At 45.6% G+C, this 23,131-nt stretch overlaps 1 protein-coding gene across 1 annotated transcript in view; it reads left to right on the forward strand.

Moving 5' to 3' along the window:
* Positions 1 to 754: 754 nt before the first annotated feature.
* MAST1 (microtubule associated serine/threonine kinase 1) overlaps positions 755 to 23,131 on the forward strand; it is a 104,761-nt gene continuing 82,384 nt past the window's right edge. The window contains exons 1-3 of the mRNA XM_063929762.1: positions 755 to 805; positions 853 to 1,512; positions 8,007 to 8,054. Coding sequence (XP_063785832.1) covers positions 755 to 805; positions 853 to 1,512; positions 8,007 to 8,054 — 759 coding nt within the window. The remainder of the gene's footprint in view (positions 806 to 852; positions 1,513 to 8,006; positions 8,055 to 23,131) is intronic.

The raw sequence follows: 23,131 nt of genomic DNA on the forward strand, positions 1-23,131 counted from the left end.
TCCCTGATTTCTAGAGTTGCCCAATTGAAAAATTTTAACAGGAAATCTGAGATGGAGTTGGAGAGACTCGAACAATTATATTTGCGTTCCGGTTTGCAGGCAGATAGGGTGGAGTGGCAAATAGTCCATAAGCAGTGGATGGATTTGCTGATTGATAAGTCCAAACGACACCTGCTGTTCCGGGCTCATGATTTCTATATACAGGGTGACCATTCTGGGAAATTTTTAGCTTATTTAGCTGGAGGGGAGTCGTCCCCCACCACTGTGCACAGTTTAAGGAGACCTGACGGATCTATTTGTGTGGGTACTCCCCACATAGCCTCTGGCTTCTATGATAATTTTGTGGAGGTATACAGATCTAGAGTGCAGTACTCCTGTCCTATGCTTTCTGAGTATTTAGATACTATTATACTACCGGTGCTGTGCTCTGATTTTATACAGGCTTTGGAGGCTCCTTTTACATTAGACAAGATGCAGATTGCTATTAGGTTTTTCCCTAACAATAAGGCCCCGGGCATGGATGGTCTCCCTATTGAGTTGTATAATACTCATTTAGATTTTTATGCCCCCAAACTATTGCTGATTTTTAATTCTTTGTTGGAATTGGGATCTCTTCCCCCATCTATGGCGGAGGCTTTGGTGGTGCTGGTTCCGAAGCCGGGTAGGGATCCTCTCTCACCGGACTCGTACCGTCCTGTCTCCCTGCTGTCAACTGATATCAAAATCCTGGCAAAACTACTGTCTCTTCGCCTAAATGATGTGGTTCTTGAGCTGGTACATGCAGATCAAACCGGCTTCATGCCAGGTAGGTGTACTGCTCTTAATTTGCGGCGTTTATTCACTTATCTGCAGTTGGCTGATGGGGGGATGGATGGTGCGATTGTGGCGTCCCTGGATGCGGCACGTGCTTTTGACTCTGTAGAGTGGCTGTACCTATGGGAGGTTTTGGCGCGGTTCGGGATTGGCCCCAAGTTTCTAGCATGGATTAAATTGTTGTATTCCTGTCCTGCAGCTAGGATTAAGGTTAATGGGTTCATCACGGACTCTTTCTTGCTGGAGAGAGGAACCAGGCAGGGGTGCCCGTTGTCCCCTCTGTTATTTGCGCTTGCCGTAGAGCCCCTGGCGTGTGCTGTTCGAGCAACCCCTGCAAAAGGATTTCAGGTGGCCAGGCAGGTGGAAAAAATCGGCCTTTATGCGGACGATATGATTTTATATTTACCAGATACGTCGGGCTCCCTGCCTGCCCTTCTTGCCCTCGTGGAATACTTTGGCTTCTACTCTGGTGTGCACATTGACTGGGATAAGTCCGTGGTGTTCCCTTTGCTTTCTTCTACTATACAACCCCCGGACTATGATCTCCCTCTGCGGTGGTGTACACAGTTTAAATATCTGGGTATTCAGGTGTCTCATTCCTCTGTTGACTTTGTCAATTTAAATCTGTCCCCCCTGATTCTTAATCTACGTGCCAAGATTGGCATATGGCAGAAGCTTCCCTTATCAGTGACGGGCCGTGTAAATCTCATCAAGATGATTGTTCAACCAAAACTTTTATATATACTTCAGAATGCCCCGGTTTCTATTCCACTCTCACAATTTAAACTGATCTCCCGCTGCTTTACCTCTTTTGTGTGGGGCTCTAAGAGGGCACGTATAGCAGTTAAAACATTGTACAGGTCTGGGAACGCAGGGGGCTTGGCCCTCCCGGACATGTATTTATATTATTTGGCCACGCAGTTGGCTCAGTTGGGAGAGTGGGTTACGCCAGGGGACTACGGGAATTTACCGGTGGCTCTCCTTGATAGGGCGGGTCTACGATTTACCCCATTGCAATTTCTTTTGGCACGTGTTCCAACTACTCGTCTTTCCCCTCTGTTACACCAGGCTTCGAAAGTGTGGTCTGCGGTCAATAAAATGATGACGATCCAAAATATTGATCCATGCTCCCCTTTATGGAATAATAAGCAGTTTACTGAACTTTGTCTCCTGGAGGGTAGTGCGGGCTGGATCTCCTATGGGGTATCTGCTATGGGCCATCTCTATCAGGATGGTGTCCTCCATTCCTTTGAATACCTGACCTCCACATATGATGTCCCTAGGCATTATTTCTTTAGATACCTTCAGCTCCGTCATGCCTTGAATGCGCAGTGGGGGGGGGGGGGGGGGGAAGGGGTACGACTCCATCATTCACTGAAGCTCCGATCCATACCTTGATTCGGAATATGCCCAGTCGTAAGACTATTTCGGTGCTGTACTCCTCCCTTCTTTCCCTCTCTAGTTTAGATGGTTTGGATGCGCTACGTACTAAATGGGTGTTTGATTTGGGTGTGTTGGAGGATGAGGATTGGGAATACATTCTTGGCTCACCGAGGTCTGCCACGGCCTATGCCAGTTTCCAGCAGGTCCAACTGTATATTTTGCACAGGGTCTACTGGACCCCGAGTAGGCTTTTTAGAATTGGAGGATCAGCGACGGACGTCTGTCCTAAATGCTCCACTCCTGCTGCTGGTTTTTGGCACCTGCTATGGCTTTGTCCTCGAGTGGCATCATTCTGGAGAGCGGTCGTGAGCAGTATTTATAGTACAGGGATCCAAATATCTCTCCGGCAACCGCGTATATGTGTCTTTGGTCTGGATTTAGAGATCTCTTTGCGTGCTTCTTTTAGGGTATATGTTAACAACCTTCTCACTCTGGCCCGGGTGTGTATAGCTCGCACGTGGATGGGTGGCGACCCACCCTCTCACGCGGCTTGGGTGGCACTAGTTAATACCACTTTGTCACATGAGCGTTTTATGTTTACCAAACGTAACTGTCCTGGACAATATGATAAGATTTGGGGTCTCTGGCAGAACTCCAGATTTTCTCATGATCCCCCTACCTAGCCTATGCTGTATGTATAGTTTGTTGCTTAGCTATGTGCCTGGTGCTGCTGCTGACCTCCCTCACTGCCCTCATACCTATATGCCTGTATGTACAACTAACGCTACTATGTTTCACTGTATCCACTTGAAATGCATATGACTTTTTGTTTTTGTTTATGGTTTGACTATTATAAAATTTGTAAACTCAATAAAAAAATACGTGATTTTAAAAAAAAATTGGGAAACTCCTCCGCCTGTAGATTCTCATGTGGCATGCATGTTTGTTTCCTCAGCTCTGCCAGTAACTACCGTCACCTCTCTGAAGGAACCGATGGATAGATGTGTGGTGGGTTGTTTGAAAGCGATTTACACCCTAACGGGGGCTGTGCATAGACCAGCCATTGCAGCAACTTGGGCTGCTGAAGCTGTTGAAGCATGGGCTCAGGAGCTGGAGGCGGAGCTGCCTTCCAACGCTTCCGATCATGCTAGACAATGCCTCTCATATATTGCCACGGCTTCTCTGTACCTTAAGGAGGCGGCTTCCGATGCCGGGGTGCTGGCAGCCAAGGCTGCCACTACGTCCATCTTGGCTCGCCGTATCCTTTGGTTGAGATCCTGGTCGGTGGATATGGATTCTAAGAAGACCCTGGAGGTGCTTCCTTTTAAAGGAGACATTCTTTTTGGTGAAGACCTAAATAAGATTGTGGCTGATCTGGCTACTGCTAAAACAGCTTGCCTACCTAGTACGGCTCCTTCCGCGCAGAAGGCTAAAAGTACTTTCCCTCAGCCCTTTCATCCTCCAGGTAAAGCAAAAGGTCAGGCGTACCCGAAGCAAACTCGTGCTTCCAAACTTGCCAAGCCTAGACCGAAGCGAGCCTGGGCTGCTCGTCAGCCTGCTTCCAAAACTGACAAGCCTACCACATGGGGGATTCCAGGGTGGGGGGCTGACTTCTAGGTTTTGCCCAGGAATGGTTGAAGACCACTTCAGATACCTGGGTAAGGGAAGTCGTCATTCGAGGTTACGCCGTACCCTTCAAGACCCGTCCCCCTCATCGATTTTGCCTGACAGATGTCCCTTTGGACCCGATGAAGGCAAACACTCTTCATTCGGTGGTACAATCCCTCCTGACCACAGGAGTAGTAGTACGGGTGCCTCTGGCACAGCGAGGCAAAGGGTTCTATTCACTGCTGTTCCTAGTCTTGAAACCGAACGGGTCCTTGCGGCTCATTCTCAAGCTAAAGTCCTTGAACAAGCATGTGAGGGTCTCCAAGTTTCGTATGGAAACTCTGCGCTCTATTATTCTGGCCTTGGAGCCTGGGGACTATATGGTCTCCCTGGACATACAGAATGCCTACCTGCATATTTCTATTGCAGTGTCTCATCAGCAGTACCTGAGGTTTGCGGTGGGCAACCTTCATTACCAATTTTGGGCATTACCCTTTGGTTTGACAACGGCTCCCCGAGTTTTCACCAAAGTAATGGCGGTCATGACGGCTACACTCTGCCGTCAAGGGGTCAGGATCTTACCGTACCTAGACGATTTGTTCATCCTGGCAAATTCCCCAGAAATTCTCTTGTGTCATCTAGATCTGACTGTCCAGGTCATGACAGCCCACGGGTGGCTTGTAAACTGAAAGAAATCATCCCTGGTTCCTGCTTGGAATATGGTACATTTGGGAGCGTTATTGGACACTCACAACCAGCTGTTGTTCATGTCTCAGGAGAAGGTCCTGAAACTGCAGGACAGGATTCGATGCTTCCTATCTCGTCCGCAAGTGTCGATACATTCGGCAATGCAAGTGCTAGGTCTCATGGTGTCGGCTTTCGATATGGTGGTGTATGATCAATTCCAGAAATTGATTCTGTCCAAGTGGGACGGCCTGCCTCACTGGAGCAAATCTCATATGATCACCTTGTCTCCGGAGGTCCGCCTGTCACTGAGATGGTAGCTTCAGGACCATCGATTGAGCAGGGGCCGTCCCTTCTGGATATCCAACTGGGTCCTGCTGACGACGAATGCCAGTCTGAGAGGTTGGGGGCGCGGTGTTGGAACAACACTCCCTTCAGGGTCGGTGGACCGAGGAGGAGTCTCTTCTCCCGATAAATTTTCTGGAACTGTGGGCAGTGTTCAATGCGTTGACAATGGCCCAGCATTTGATACAGAACAGACCTGTTCAAGTACAATCGGACAACGCCACCACGGTGGCGTACATCAATCATCAAGGCGGCACTCAAAGACGCATGGCAATGAGGGAAGTATCAAGGATTCTTCAGTGGGCAGAACGCCATCTGCCGGCCATATCCGCAGTGTTCAGTCCGGGGGTCCTAAACGGGGAAGCGGACTTTCTCAGTCGTCGGGAGAAACACCAGAGGTGTTTCAACTTCTCGTGGACAAGTGGGGCCTTCCAGATTTGGACCTAATGGCGTCTCGACACAATCACAAGGTTCCGGTCTTCAGAGCAAGGACAAGGGATCCTCAGGCAGCGTTCGTGGATGCTCTGGCTATTCCATGGAACTTTCGCCTGCCGTACGTGTTCCCTCCAGTGTCACTCCTGCTCAGAGTAATATGGAAGTTCAAGCAAGAAGGAGGAAACCTACTTCTGATCGCTCCAGCGTGGCCCAGACGGCACTGGTTCTCTGATCTACAGGGCCTCTCGCTAGATTGTCCCCTTCTACTTCCACAACGACCAGATCTCCTTGTTCAGTCCCCTTGTGTTTACCAGGACTTGGCCCATCTGGCTTTGATGGCGTGGCTCTTGAAGCTTCCGTCTTGAGGGCCAAGGGTTTTTCTGAGGCGGTCATTCAAACTATGTTGGAGGCCCATAAGCCGGCTTCTGCTTGGATTTACCATAGGGTCTGGAATGCTTACTTTACTTGGTGTGCGTCTCACAATCATGACGTTTTCAAGTTTAGTACGGCCAAACTGTTGGCCTTCCTATAACAGGGCCTGGATTTAGGCCTTCGTCTGGCCTCCCTCAAGGTTCACAATTCTGCCTTGTCGGTTTGGTTTCAGAGAAAGATTGCTGCCCTTCCTGATGTTCATACCTTCACTCAGGGCATGTTGTGGATTCAGCCTCCTTATGTGCCACCTGTGGCCCCTTGGGATCTGTCTGTGATTTTGGAGGCCTTGCAAGAGTCTCCGTTTGAACCTCTTGCATCTGGAGACCTTAGGTGGCTTTCCCTTAAGGTTTTGTTTTTGCTGGTTATCGCTTCAGCTAGAAGGGTCTCGGACTTGGGTGCCTTATTCTGTAAGTCCCCCTATCTGATTTTTCACCGTGACCGGGCGGTTCTTGGAACGCGTCCAGGTTATTTACCCAAGGTGGTGTCTTCCTTCCACCTTAATCAGGAGATTGTGGTTCCGGCCTTTAATTCTCCTGAGGTGTCATCTAAAGAGCGGTCTTTGAATGTGGTATGGGCTCTCCGTATCTATGTGAAGAGAACCTCCTGCATTCGGAAATCTGATTCTCTTTTTGTACTGTTTGGTTTTCACAAACGTGGCTGGCCTGCTAACAAGCAGACCTTGGCCAGATGGATTAGAATAGTGATTGCACATGCTTATGTACAGGCTGGCCTTCCAGCTCCTGCTACCATTAAAGTCCATTCTACTCAGTCTGTAGGACCTACTTGGGAGGCCCGCCGTGGTGCGACCCTTGATCAATTGTGCAATGCGGTTACGTGGTCTTCAGTGAACACATTCATAAGGTTCTATGCCTTCGATACTTCCGTCTCCCAGGATGCTTCCTTTGGACGCCGGGTTCTTGTGCCCGCTACAGTGCGTCCCCTCCCATAAGGAACTGCTTTAGGACATCCCCGATGTTAATCTGTGTGGAGCCCAGTGTACCCCACAGCAGAAAACGAGATTTATGGTAAGAACTTACCGTTGTTAAATCTCTTTCTGCGAGGTACACTGGGCTCCACGGGGCGCCCACCCTGACGCACTTAGCTTCTTTGGGTTGGTATGGCATTAGCCACTGACACTCTCTCCTGTGGTGAGTGTGTGGTGTATTTGGCTACGAGCGATTGTCGTCTCTGGTACCTGCTACTGCATTGGACTGGTTAACGAAACTGTGCTCCTGTGCACGGAGGCGGGGTTATAGAGGAGGCGGCGCTGTGCATCTTGGGAACAGTCAAAGCTTTGAGCCTGTTGGTGCCTCGGATCAAGATCCTACTCTACACCCCGATGTTAATCCTTGTGGAGCCCAGTGTACCTCACAGAAAGATATTTAACAACGGTAAGTTCTTACCATGAATCTCGTTATCAAATAACATAGGAGGTCATTCCGAGTTGTTCGCTCGTTATTTTTTTCTCGCAACGGAGCGATTAGTCGCTAATGCGCATGCGCAATGTCCGCAGTGCGACTGCGCCAAGTAAATTTGCTATGCAGTTAGGTATTTTACTCACGGCATTACAAGGTTTTTTCTTCGTTCTGGTGATCGTAATGTGATTGACAGGAAGTGGGTGTTTCTGGGCGGAAACTAGCCGTTTTATGGGTGTGTGCGAAAAAACGCTGCCGTTTCTGGGAAAACCGCGGGAGTGGCTGGAGAAACGGGGGAGTGTCTGGCCGAACGCTGGGTGTGTTTGTGACGTCAAACCAGGAACGAAACTGACTGAACTGATCGCAGATGCCGAGTAAGTCTGGAGCTACACAGAAACTGCTAAGAAGTGTCTATTCGCAATTCTGCTAATCTTTCGTTCGCAATTTTTATAAGCTAAGATTCATTCCCAGTAGGCGGCGGCTTAGCGTGTGCAAAGCTGCTAAAAGCAGCTTGCGAGCGAACAACTCGGAATGACCTCCATGGTATACATAAAACTAAATAAAATATATATATTATTTACTTTTTTTTAAATATGTGCAACAGAAGAGAAATCCTAACACCCACCTGTACCTACTAGTTGTGTCCAACATTTTACCACCCTAGAAAGGGTGAGTGTATAGATATTCACATTATTATCTCCTACCCTTCTACCATGGTGTAACCTTTGTTATTTTTTATCTTCCTTCTCATATATATCCATTTATATCTACTGGATATTTCAACACTGAAGATTAAGAAGCACCAGAACCACCTTCTTTTATTGTACTTAAACCACTGAGGACTCCTGTTGAAAGATTCCTGCGGTTCCGGGCTGCACCCCTAATTAGTGACCGGACCAGAATTACGTGGTGTGGGGCATCCCCTTCTCTACACGCAAGGTAAGTATTACACCAGTCTGAGATGGTGCTATATTTGTAAGTCTTGCAGCTAGAGCAATGAACGCAAACCGCGTAACGTCCTACAAAGATGCGGTAACTTCCGGAAAGCTGCGATTTCTCGGGTCTGGGACTCCAGGTCGACAACAAAAAGGTCGACACAACTTAGGTCAACGCCAATTGGTCGACACACCTTAGGTCGACATGGACAAAAGGTCGACAGGAACAAGGTCGACATGGAAAAAGGTCGACATTAGTTTTTTATGTTTTTTTGGTGTCGTTTTCTTCATAGAGTGACCGGGAACCCCAATTAGTGCACCGCGTCCCCTCGCATGGCTCGCTTCGCTCGCCATGCTTCGGGCATGGTGCCTTCGCTCCGCTTCGCTCGGCACAGATTACCGTTCCAATCGTAGTCCACGTGGATCGTAAAGTATGAAAAGGTTCCAAAAAAGAAAAAAATTGTGAAAAACTCATGTCGACCTTTTTCCATGTTGACCTTGTTCCTGTCGACCTTTTGTCCATGTCGACCTAAGGTGTGTCGACCAATTGGCGTCGACCTAAGGTGTGTCGACCTTTTTGTTGTCGACCTGGAGTCCGGATACCGATTTCTCAGTGGTAACATTTTTGCTGTGTTTTCCACAGATAAAGGTCCTAGCACTGCTCAGTGTATAGAGTATAAGCTCTGTTACATATCAGATTGTAAGCTCTGCGGCACAAGGTTCTCATTCATATGCTCTATCATCTGCATGTATTATACTGAGGTGGTCTAATGTATATTATAGTGCAAGCTATTTTCTCTCAGTGGATTCTCATCAGTCTACTGTTCATTATAGAGTGCAAGCTTTGAACGACATGGTACATCATCTGCACACATAGCGGCTCATTTATCAATGAGTGATAAAAACTCATTGTGAATGATATAGGGGGTAATTCAGACCTGATCGTTCGCTAGCGTTTTTTGCAGCGCTGCAATCAGGTCAGATCTGCGCATGCTTATGCACCACAATGCACAGGTGCGCCACACGGGTACAAAGCGGATCGCGCTCAGCGATGGGTTTGTGCGAAGAATCCATTCGCATGGGCGATCGCAAGTAGATTGACAGGAAGAAGGCGTTTGTGGGTGGCAACTGACCGTTTTCTGGGAGTGGCTGGAAAAACGCAGGCTTGTCCATGCGTTTGCAGGTAGGGTTCCTGACGTCAATTCCGGCCCCCGGACAGGCTGAAGTGATCGCAGTGGCTGAGTAAGTCCTGGGCTGCGCAGAGACTGCACAAGATCTGTTTGTACAGCTCTGCTACACTTGCGTTCGCACACTTGCAAAGCGGAAATACACTCCCCTATGTGCGGCGACTATGTGAACGCAGCGCTGCAAAAACCCCTAGCGAGCGAACAGGTCTGAATTGGGCTCATAATTCATTACATATGGTAAATAGTGCTCCAGCCAATCAGCTCCTGTCATGTTTTTGAAAAATGACAGTTGGGAGCTGATTGGCTAGAGCACCATTTATCATACGTAATGAGTTCTATCATTCACAACAAGTTTTATCACTCATTGATAAATAGGCCCCACAATACTACAGTCTTAAGTTCATTAGAGTGTGAGCTTTGCAGAATAGGAATCTGCTGTCGCTGGTTCGTTACCTGCATGTATTATAAGTAGTTAGTCTACGTTATAGTGTAAGCTCAGCAGGACAATGTTCTGTTATGTCCGGGGTTCCTCTTGAGTCTGTTAAGTGCACTGCTGACCCTATCACCCTACATAATCCATACTGCTGCAGCCACTTAACATATGTCCAGCGGCGGCCTGTAGACAGCGGAGCCTGGGACAGAGGGAACACAGGAGACACAGGAGGTGTATTTATAATGATAGGATACAGCTGTCTAATATAATTATATATTTTTTTCCTAGGCCTAGGTAATTCTGTATGTTTTGTGTGCATCAGCTATTCACCCCCTGTTCTACCATCCAGTACCGGACCCAGCTCCCCACTGATATACAGAACCTCCAGCAGCCTCTAGCTACTTTCCCCCCTGTTCCTGCCCATCCAACATATCCCCCACTGCTCAATATTCTCCTTATTACCAACATCCCTCTCCCTTCTTGATGTGTTTACCTGCATCATATTTCTCTAATTGCCCTGTGGGTTTGGTCAGTGAGTGTCCTCTCCCCTCCCTCTGTGCTAGTAAAGGTAGCGGAGCCTTTGTTGATGTATTAAAGTGGAGCTGTCTGCCAGCCTCCCTCCCCTCCCTCTCTTCTCCTCCCTCTCTCTCTCTCTCCTTCCCTGCCTGTATCTCTCTCTCTCTCCCCCTCCCTGTCTCATTCTCTCTGTTCCGCACTCTCCATATGACATGGATGATTCTGCCATCATCAGACGTAGAAGGCTGCAGGTACAGTGCTTGCTCTACAGTCTCTTCTGTCACTGATTTTCACAGCCCTTTTCTTCATTAAGTCTCTGGGTGGATTTATCTGTTATGCTCCATCATCATCATCCTCTCTCTCTCTCACGGCATGTCTTCACTGCCCTCACCCTCCCTTCTGCCTCCCCTCTCTCACCCCTCCTGTCAGTGCTAATACCTATGTTTAATATAACATGAGCACAGTAATATGTTTACGTTATATGCCCATGTATAAACCCACATAGCTCCTGCCACTCCTTATCTCCTCCTATTACTCAACGCAACCTCTCCCTATATCTCCTCCTATTACTACATATACCCTCTGCCTATATCTCCTCCTGTTACTACATATACCCTCTGCCTATATCTCCTCCTGTTACTCCATATATCCTCTCCCTATATCTCCTATTACTCCATATACCCTCTCCCTATATCTCCTCCTATTACTACTTATAACCTCTCCCTATATCTCTTCCTATTACTCCATATACCCTCTCCCTATATCTCCTCCTATTACTCCATATACCTCTCCCTATATCTCCTCCTATTACTACTTATAACCTCTCCCTATATCTCTTCCTATTACTCCATATACCCTCTCCCTATATCTTCTCCTATTACTCCATATACCCTCTCCCTATATATCCTCCTATTACTCCATATATCCTCTCCCTATATCTCCTCCTATTACTCCATATAACCTCTCCCTATATCTCCTCCTATTACTACTTATAACCTCTCCCTATATCTCTTCCTATTACTCCATATACCCTCTCCCTATATCTCCTCCTATTACTCCACATAACCTCTCCCTATATCTCCTCCTATTACTCCATATACCCTCTCCCTATATCTCCTATTACTCCATATAACCTCTCCCTATATCTCCTCCTATTACTCCATATACCCTCTCCCTATATCTCCTATTACTCCATATAACCTCTCCCTATATCTCCTCCTATTACTCCATATACCCTCTCCCTATATCTCCTATTTCTCCATATACCCTCTCCCTATATCTCCTCCTATTACTCCATATACCCTCTCCCTATAACTCCTATTACTCCATATAACCTCTCCCTATATCTCCTCCCATTACTCCATATAACCTCTCCGTATATCTCCCCCTATTACTCCATATACCCTCTCCCTATATCTCCTCCCATTACTCCATATAACCTCTCCCTATATCTCCTCCTATTACTCCATATACCCTCTCCCTATATCTCCTATTACTCCATATACCCTCTCCCTATATCTCCTCCTATTACTCCATATACCCTCTCCCTATAACTCCTATTACTCCATATAACCTCTCCCTATATCTCCTCCCATTACTCCATATAACCTCTCCGTATATCTCCCCCTATTACTCCATATACCCTCTCCCTATATCTCCTCCCATTACTCCATATAACCTCTCCTATATCTCCTCCTATTACTACATATACCCTCTGCCTATATCTCCTCCTATTACTCCATATATCCTCTCCCTATATCTCCTCCTATTACTCCATATACCCTCTCCCTATATCTCCTATTACTCCATATACCCTCTCCCTATATCTCTCCCTATTACTCCATATAACCTCTCCCTATATCTCCTATTACTCTATATAACCTCTCCCTATATCTCCCCCTATTACTCCATATACCCTCTCCCTATATCTCCTCCTATTATTCCATATACCCTCTCCTTATATCTCCTCCTATTACTCCATATAACCTCTCCCTATATCTCCTATTACTCCATATACCCTCTCCCTATATCTCCTATTACTCCATATACCCTCTCCGTAGAAATCCTATAACTCCTTATAACCTCTCCCTATATCTCCTCTTATTAATCCATATAACCTATCTCCATATCTCCAATTACTTTATATATCCTATCCCTAGGAATCCTCAAATTAGTCTATCATCTCTCCCTATATCTCCTTTTATTACTCAATATAGCTGCTCCCTATCTACTATTCCTCCATATAACCTCTCTATAAGTCATAATACTCTACATAACCTCTCCTGTATTCTTCCTATTAATCCATGTAACCTTTCCCTGTAACTCCTATTTTCCATATAGCCTTACACTACAATTCCTCCTATAACTCTTTATAAACTCCCCCTATAACTCCTCCTACTACTACTCTAAATTACCTCTCCTATGGGATGCAGTTAAAATACCGTCTGTCGGGATCCCGATAGCCGGTGAAAATCTGATGCCCGCATTCCCGACCTCCACCAGGTAATCCCACTCGGTTGGTGGGTCCACGCCACCAACTGAGTGGGAATATAACCTGTGGCCAGCGAAGCAAGCCATGAGGCCTGAAGCGAGCACAGCGGGCCTGTGAGAGGACTCGCTGTCGGGATTGCCACTGACGGGATGCTGCTGTTGGGTTGTCATATGTATTCCCTCCCTATTACTCCTTACTATATATACCCTCTCCCTATATCTCCTATTGCTCCATATAGCATCTCCCTATATCTCCTCCCATTACTCCATATACCTCTCCCTATATCTCCTCCCATTACTCCATATACCTCTCCTTATATCTCCTCCCATTACTCCATATACCTCTCCCTATGTCTCCTCCTATTACTCCATATACCTCTCCCTATATCTTCTATTACTCCATTTACCCTCTCCCTATATCTCCTCCTATTACTCCATATAACTTCTCCCTATATCTCCTCCTATTACTCCATATACCTCTCCCTATATCTCCTCCCATTACTCCATATACCTCTCCCTATATCTCCTCCTATTACTCCATATACCCTCTCCCTATATCTCCTCCTTTTACTACTTATAACCTCTCCCTATATCTCTTCCTATTACTCCATATACCCTCTCCCTATATCTCCTCCTATTACTCCATATACCTCTCCCTATATCTTCTATTACTCCATTTACCCTCTCCCTATATCTCCTCCTATTACTCCATATACCTCTCCCTATATCTTCTATTACTCCATTTACCCTCTCCCTATATCTCCTCCTATTACTCCATATAACTTCTCCCTATTACTCCATATACCTCTCCCTATATCTCCTCCCATTACTCCATATACCATCTCTGTATATCTCCTCCTATTACTCCATATACCTCTCCCTATATCTTCTATTACTCCATTTACCCTCTCCCTATATCTCCTCCTATTACTCCATATAACCTCTCCCTATATCTCCTCCTATTACTCCATATACCCTCTCTCTATATCTACTCCTATTACTCCCTTTAACCTCTCCCTATATCTCTTCCTATTACTCCATATACCCTCTCCCTATATCTCCTCGTATTACTCCATATACCTCTCCCTATATCTTCTATTACTCCATTTACCCTCTCCCTATATCTCCTCCTATTACTCCATATAACTTCTCCCTATATCTCCTCCTATTACTCCATATACCTCTCCCTATATCTCCTCCCATTACTCCATATACCATCTCTGTATATCTCCTCCTATTACTCCATATACCTCTCCCTATATCTTCTGTTACTCCATTTACCCTCTCCCTATATCTCCTCCTATTACTGCATATAACCTCTCCCTATATCTCCTCCTATTACTCCATATACCCTCTCTCTATATCTACTCCTATTACTCCCTATAACCTCTCCCTATATCTCCTCCTATTACTCCATATAACCTCTCCCTATATCTCTCCCTATTACCCCATATACCCTCTCCCTATATCTCCTATTAGTCCATATAACCTCTCCCTATATCTCCTCCCATTACTCCATATAACCTCTCCGTATATCTCCCCCTATTACTCCATATACCCTCTCCCTATATCTCCTCCCATTACTCCATATAACCTCTCCGTATATCTCCTCCTATTACTACATATACCCTCTGCCTATATCTCCTCCTATTACTCCATATATCCTCTCCCTATATCTCCTCCTATTACTCCATATACCCTCTCCCTATATCTCCTCCTATTACTCCATATAACCTCTCCCTATATCTCCTCCTATTACTCCATATACCCTCTCCCTGTATCTCCTCCTATTACTCCCTATATCTCCTCCTATTACTCCATATACCCTCTCCCTATATCTCCTCCTATTACTCCATATACCCTCTCCCTATATCTCCTCCTATTACTCCATATACCCTCTCCCTATATCCCTATATCGCCTCCTATTATTCCATATACCCTCTCCCTATATCTCCTCCTATTACTCCATATACCCTCTCCCTATATCTCCTCCTATTACTCCATATACCCTCTCCCTGTATCTCCTCCTATTACTCCATATACCTCTCCCTATATCTCCTTCTATTACTCCATATACCCTCTCCCTATATCTCCTCCTATTACTCCATATAACCTCTCCCTATATCTTCTATTACTCCATTTACCCTCTCCCTATATCTTCTCCTATTACTCCATATAACCTCTCCCTATATCTTCTATTACTCCATATACCCTCTCCCTATATCTCCTCCTATTACTCCATATACCCTCTCCCTATATCTCCTCCTATTCAGAGCCGGCCCTAACCAATATGATGCCCTAGGCAAAATTTTAGCTGGTGCCCCCTAGCACCACCGCTGGTTCCGCCTCTGACCTTGCACCTCTTTCCCAGCACCATCACCCCTCACCCATAGCAGTCCTTATTTTGGTGTATGTACCCCATATATTTTAAATAGGAACAGTTTGCACATTTGGCCCAAAAAGGGGTGTGTTTTTGCTGGCAAGAGGCATGGCCACACAATAGTAACCCCAATTCCAATTACGCCACACAATACTGCAACTTTATTCACATTTGATCATGTGATAGTGTTCATAATTAATATTACATCCCACAGTAGTATCACTTTACCTTAAACGTTACTCCTCGCAGTAGAGCCCCTTATTCACATTATATCACACTGAATTGCTCCTTATTCACATTACACCACACCATATTGCTCTTTATTCACATTAGATGACACAGTAGTGCCCTTTCTATACGCAACGCCACATAGTAGAGCACCTTATACACATAATGCCACACATTAGTAATGCATTTATACACATAATTCCACACAGTAATGCACCTTACACATATGAGACAAATGATTAATGTCCTTATAAACATAATGCGCCTTACACATTATGACAACCTTTATTAATGCCCTTTTACACATAATGTCCCTTACACATATGCCGTACATTATTAATGCCCTTATACACATAATGACACACATAGTGCCCCCTACACATTTGCTGCACATTATTAGTGCCCCTATACACATGACACACATACAGTAGTACCCTGTTACACATATGCCGCACATTATTAATGCCCTTGTACACATAATGACACATATAGTGCTCCCTAGACATATGTTGCACATTATTAATGCATTTTTACATGACACACATAATGCTCCTTACACATATTCCAAACACTACTGCACAACCAACCCACTCACATGCACACAGCACTCACACTGCCACTAACACTGTGACCTCTGCCTCTGCTTGGATACAGATGTGTCCTCATAAATCTTGCCTCAATGCTAATGTCGGGCACCTTTTTTTATGAAAATGCATCTTATTTGCATTGCTATGTGGCTAGGATGCACAAGCAGCTTCTGCTGATTAAAATTATATGCAGCATGCCTATATACTGTGTGAGACTGTGGCTGTATCTGCATATGAAATGCTACACACAGAATATAGGCATGCCGCATATCATTTTAATCAGCAGACGCTGCTGATGCCCCTAGGCATATCAAATGCCCTAGGCAATTGCCTAGTTTGCCTATGCCTATGGCCGGCTCTGCTTCAAGTGCCTGTATACTTACCACCATCAACCTTTCCCCTTGCGATACTTTGTGTTTGATGATATTCCGGTCATGTTCAACAGCAGACTCTCTCAGGCAGGGCCGGTGCAAGGTCTCTCTGCACCCTAGGCGCCTAGCGTCCCCCTAACCTGCAACAACCACCCCTTACCCCCTCACCACCTTCCGGAGGTATCATTATACATAGACAGAGAAAAGAGATGACACTCAAGGACTTTTAAAATGAAAATATATGTTGTTGTAATATGTGTAAATTGTAGGTGGCATGTTAGGAATTGAATAAGACACTGAGGTCAGTATCACTTTTATGCTGAGTGATATACATCTGGTGGGGATATTTAATTGTATGTGTGTACGTACATATATACACACCTACATATATTTTTATGTTCCTGTGTTTTCTCTAATGTGCTGTGCAAACCCCACCCTCCCCAAACTTTCCCCCACCCACCCTCTGTGGTCCCGCAGAAACTCCCATGGGTTACTTACCTTATGTTTTTTTCCCTCATCATTGGCATGGTTCCTCTTAAAGTCGGCAGCAGCATTACAACAATGCTGCTAGGTGCAGACATGTAGTCATGTGCTGCTTGCTGCTGGAGAGCCGGGATCCAGGGGCCTGGAGGAGGTGCATCAGGGTTATGAGGAGCGATTGTGGGGGCGCCCCTCAGGAGCCATAGTTACATCATGCCTTCACATGACTTGACGATACACGTGTCAGCACGGAGGAAGCGCTGAGGCACTATGCAGCGCAGCCTCATAGCGGCAGCTGTACCTGATTAGACCTGCAGCCGCTGCCAGTGCAGTGTAAAATGAGGATGTCTCGTACAGAGACATTCTTCAATTTATTGCTTGGTGAATTCAGTGGCGCCCTCCAAGAGCCAGCGCCCCTAGGCAGCTGCCTAAAGCTGCCTAATGGAAGAGCCGGCCCTACTCCTATTACTCCATATAACCTCTCCCTATATCTTCTATTACTCCATATACCCTCTCCCTATATCTCCTCCTATTACTCCATATACCCTCTCCCTATATCTCCTCCTATTACTCCATATACCCTCTCCCTATATCTCCTCCTATTACTCCATATAACCTCTCCCTATAACTCCTCCCATTACTCCATATACCTCTCCCTATATCTTCTATTACTCCATTTACCCTCTCCCTATATCTCCTCCTATTACTCCATATAACCTCTCCCTATATCTCCTCCTATTACTCCATATACCCTCTCCCTATATCTCTTCCTATTACTCCATATACCCTCTCCCTATATCTCCTCCTATTACTCCATATACCCTCTCCCTATATCTCCTCCTATTACTCCATATAACCTCTCACTATATCTCCTCCTATTATTCCATTATAACCTCTCCCTATATCCCCTCCTATTACTCCATATAACCTCTCCCTATATCCCCTCCTATTACTCCATATAACCTCTTCCTATATCTCCTCCTAGTACTCCATATACCCTCTCCCTATATCTCCTCCTATTACTCCATATAACCTCTCCCCATATCTCCTCCCATTACTCCATATACCCTCTCCCTATTTCTCCTCCTATTACTCCATATAACCTCTCCCTATATCTCCTCCTATTACTCCATATAACCTCTCCCTATATGACCTCCTAGTACTCCATATAACCTCTCCCTATATCTCCTCCTATTACTCCATATAACCTCTCCCTATATCTCCATTCTCCTCCTATTACTCCATATAACCTCTCCCTATATCTCCTCCCATTACTCCATATACCCTCTCCCTATAACTCATCCTATTACTCCATATACCCTCTTCCTATATCTCCTCCTATTACTCCATATAACCTCTCCCCATATCTCGTCCTATTACTCCATATAACCTCTTCCTATATCTCATCCCATTACTCCTTATAACCTTTCCCTGTAAATTCCATTACTCAATATAACCTCTCATTTAAACTCCTGTTATTAATGCATATACAATTTTCCTATAACTCCACCTATCACTCCATATACCTGTCCCTATAATTCCTCCTACAACTCCTCCTGTTACTCCATATGACCCTTCCCCAAAATTCATCATATTTCACATAATCTGCTCTTATAACTCCTATTACTCTATATAACCCCTCACTATAACTTCTCCTATCACTCCATGGGGTCTATTCATGCAGCAGAGAAAAGCCCTGTTTTGCGGTAAACAGGGTTTTTCTCTGCTTACCGCAATTCACAGAGCGGGTTACCGTGGAGAAGTCCCTGACTTCCCCAGCGGCATCCCCGCTCTGTGGCTGAATCGCATCACCATACGTTTGTATGGTGACTGCAATTCATGTAGGAACGGAAAGCCCAGTTTTCCGTTACCCTTCGCAAAACCCCATCGCCATCTCAGACAGGCGATGGGGAGGCTAGTACAGGAGAAGAACAGTGAAAACGTCCATATCCTGCCTTCTCCCCGCCCCCTTCCGTGACAAGAGCCAATCAGAGGAGCCCAGGGCATATGCATTTGCATATGCTGGGTCACCTCCTCCTTGCTGCCCTTGCCCGCCGCTGGAGGTCTCGTTTCCCCGGCGCATGTGCAGATGACACCTGGAGGCAGGGGGGGACACTGCGCATGTGCAGAAGACCCCAGCCGCAGTATGAAGAGAGAAGACTGGAGAAGCCGGGATCGCGGAACAGCCGGATACCGCATCGCATCAGGGAACAGGTAAGTATTAATGAATTGCGTTAGAAATCTGAAAAAAACCCTGAAATAAGAATGCGATGTTTAGTGATAAGTTAAACATAAACATCGCATTCTTACATGAATAGACCCCCATATCTCCTCCCATTACACCATATAACCTCTCCCTATAACTTTTATTACTCAATATAACCCCTCCCTGTACTTCCTTCTATTATTCCATTTAAACTCGCTGTAACTCATCATATAACGCCATATAAGTTCTCCTTAAAACTTCCATTATTAGTCCATCTACATTTTTCTAGTAACTTCCCTTAATAGTCCATATGACCTGTCCCTATAATTCATCCTATTACTCCATATATCCTCTCCCTATATCTCCTCCTATTACTCCATATACCCTCTCCCTCTATCTCCTCCTATTACTCCATATAACCTCTCCTTATATCTCCTCCTATTACTCCATATACCCTCTCCCTATATCTCCTCCTATTACTCCATATAACCTCTCCCTATATCTCCTCCTATTACTCCATATACCCTCTCCCTATATCTCCTTCTATTACTCCATATACCCTCTCCCTCTATCTCCTCCTATTACTCCATATAACCTCTCCTTATATCTCCTCCTATTACTCCATATACCCTCTGCCTATATCTCCTCCTATTACTCCATATAACCTCTCCCTATATCTCCTCCTATTACTCAATATACCCTCTCCCTCTATCTGCTCCTATTACTCCATATACCCTCTCCCTATATCTCCTCCTATTTCTCCATATACCCTCTCCCTATATCTCCTCCTATTACTCCATATACCCTCTCCCTATATCTCCTCCTATATACCCTCTCCCTATATCTCCTCCTATTACTCCATATAACCACTCCCTGTTAGAGATGGCCCTCCACCATCGATGATTCAAAATTATCGATGGTCTATGGCCAATGTTGAATACTTTTACCATCGATGAGGGAGAACCAGATGGTTTCCCGCCATCGATGGTTCAGTGCTACTGAATTTTTTTTTTCCACCTCAAAGTGTCAGGGTACGGAGCTTAGCCCCGCCCCCTGACACCCGCTAAGCCATGCCCCTGGGCTCTGATTGGCCCGCATTTCGTTACACAGTAATGCAGGGATGACCATCGATGGGTAAAATCATCAATGGATCCCATCCATATGGTTTTACACCATCGAGGTTATCCATCAATGGTACCATCGATGGTGACCATTGATGGAAAACCCACTTATGGCCATCCCTACTCCCTGTATCTCCTCCTATTACTCCATATAACCTCTCCCTATAGTTCCTCATATTACTCCGTATAACAACACCCTATCACTCCTCCTATTACTCCATATACCCTCGCCCTATATCTCCTACTATTATACCACATACCCTCTCCCTGTATCTCCTCCTATTACTCCATATAACCTCTCCGTATATCTCTTATTATTACTCCTCCCACTATTACTCCTATTACTCCATATACCCTCTCCCTGTATCTCCTCTTATTACTCCATATAATCTCTACGTATATCTCCTACTATTACTCCATATACGCTCTCCCTATGGGGTCTATTCATGAAGCAGTGAAAAGTGTGGAGAAGTGAGCCAGTGGAGAAGTTGCCCATGGCAACCAATCAGCCTTGAAATAACATTTATAATTTGCACACTATACAAATGTATGGAGCAGCTGATTGGTTGCCATGGGCAACTTCTCCACAGGCTCACTTCTCTACTTTTTTCACTGCTTCATGAATAGACCCCAATATCTCCTCCTATTACTCAAAAAAAAAAAACCTCTCCCACAGAAATAATATCACACACACACCAGTATTTGTATCATTTTATAGAAATGTAGCATCTTCCCATTATTCTGTATCTGTTGCTAGGAAACCGCTACATCATAATATGTAACCCAGAGAGAAGTTCCAGCCTGCTGCTTTGCATTCTGGCTCTTGTAGTTCTGAGTTGTCTCATGATTTGCTCAGCATGCTGGGAGGGCTGGTCTTCCTCTGTGTTTGCAGCCATGGTTCTGAGCTGTATTCTATATATATCTCTATATCTCCCTGGTTTGCATTTCCCTGTGATTCGCATATTCCTGACCTCATCGGTCCAATGTTTATGTATGTGCTTGCAGTGCATTCTGGGTACTGATATTCCAGCACTGGGTTTGTGGAATGAATTCTGCCTATTACCATGGAGAATACAGCAGGAAATGGCATTAGCTTATGTTGGAATAATTGCAGCGTTTTATGAGAACTAAGCAAAGGGTATCTTACCTTCCAACAGGAGCCATTACACATGGGACTAAATTCCCCACTGATCTCACAATTGCATTAACCGTTGTCGGATGAGATCAGACTTAAGACACCTATGGTTCTTCAGCTGTTGTGAAACTACAAACTCTAGCATGAAAACATGCAGGACCACAGTAAATGGTGTTCCACAGGATGCCTAACGCTGATTTAAATAAAAAATATATTTCTTGCAGTCATATGAGAGAAACACGGTCGAGTCACATTAATGTGACCACCAGCTAATTGCCAGATTAACGGCCGCGTGCAGCACAGGCAGCAACTAGACGGGCTGAACTGTCATTTTAGACACACGTCTGGTAGCCCCCAGGTCCATTTTGACAGTGAGCTGCTCCACTGTAGAGTGTTGGTCGGCCCTCGCGCACCTTCGTATCAGTGGCACGTGGTGCTCCGCAGTTTCCACAACGGATATTCGCAATGCTGCCATTTGTCCAGTCACGATACACCTTCACCACAGCAGCACGCAAACAGTTCACACACTGCGCTGTTTCACGAATACTGCCACCCTTGGCCCGAGAGCCGATAATCGTCACTTTTTGCAACTCAGATAAACCGCCCCTTTTACCCATGACAGCAATGAGTGATATGTGTGCAGACGTCCTATCGCACACCTTATATACCCACCAAGCCAGGGTGTGACATGTGACGTACCTCATGTGCTACTGCCGACGTCAAATGTGTCTCGACCGTGTATACTGAAATTTATAAACAAAGTAATAAATATTGGAGCTTGGTTATTATTATTCAGGGGCATATTTATCATTGCACCCCTGAAGCCCCCGTTAGTTATGTATGGAACTCGCAGCGCGTGGTGAAACGCAGCTATTCCTGTAAACTCTTAACCCTGCCACGGAGGTCCCGGTGAGAACTTATTTGCAACGTGTTTGACAGTCAGGAGCCGTTTGGGAGAGGTAACGGGGGAGAGGTGATTACAACGCAGACCGTTTCTAGTTGTGTTCCAGCCTGCAACTGCGCTGCTGAATACAGTAGAAATGTCTCCGGCGTCATATATGTAAGAGTAAGGGGATCCACGTTCCGCAACGGGGGTAGCAGTTTGTAGGAAATTTTAATGAACTCTCCTGCGCTACCTTTTAATGGATGGCATCTGTACTTTTTACAAAAGAAGGTGAAAATGTATATTTTCACTTACAATAATGGATAAAGAATAGACCCCTTCGCATTATAAATAATAATAATGAGACTTTGCAATAAACCGGCTTTCCCAGGTTACTCCTGTGTTGGGAGTATACAGTATGTCTGACCTGGCAGCTGCTGGGGTAAGAGCCATTGAATGGCCGTGTTACGTATGGACCCTGCAGCAGCTGCTGTCCGTCTCCTCTGAAAGCAAAAGACAGCAGGTACAGTATATTGTATGTGCCATGTGTAGGCATTAGCACCAAACTGATCTCACATTGTGCTCCAAAAAAGAATGTAAATGAAGGGCCTGAACATGCGTGCTCATTTTCTGATGGCGTTTGTTCTGCGTTGCGCCAATTTAGATGTTACCTGCAGCGTTCACTGTCGTGAACTCACGGTAAACTGTATATTAATACTGAACATATATCTGTGAGAAACGTGGGCTCACATTCACCTTAGTGGGTGACTGCCGCATTAACCACTGAATGACCAGAGGGGTTTTATCCGCCTCCAGAGAAGAGCCATTTCTATTTTGCAGCATGTTGCAGCCTATGCAGGCAAATCTGTATTGTTATTTTTAGTACAGATAAGACTGCGGGGCTGATTCTGAGTCGGATGCAGAAGTGGCCACTGCACCGCCTTTTTCCGGAGTTGCGTCTGTGACTGTAGGTTGATGCCGGTACGAAAGCTCTTTCCTGGTGGAGATCCACGCTGCTGAATGTGCATGATCTGAGGCCCCCACTGTCAGCATCCTTAGGCGAC

Source organism: Pseudophryne corroboree, chromosome 6 (genome assembly GCF_028390025.1).
Source record: "Pseudophryne corroboree isolate aPseCor3 chromosome 6, aPseCor3.hap2, whole genome shotgun sequence".
In the NCBI taxonomy this organism is placed as follows: domain Eukaryota; kingdom Metazoa; phylum Chordata; class Amphibia; order Anura; family Myobatrachidae; genus Pseudophryne; species Pseudophryne corroboree.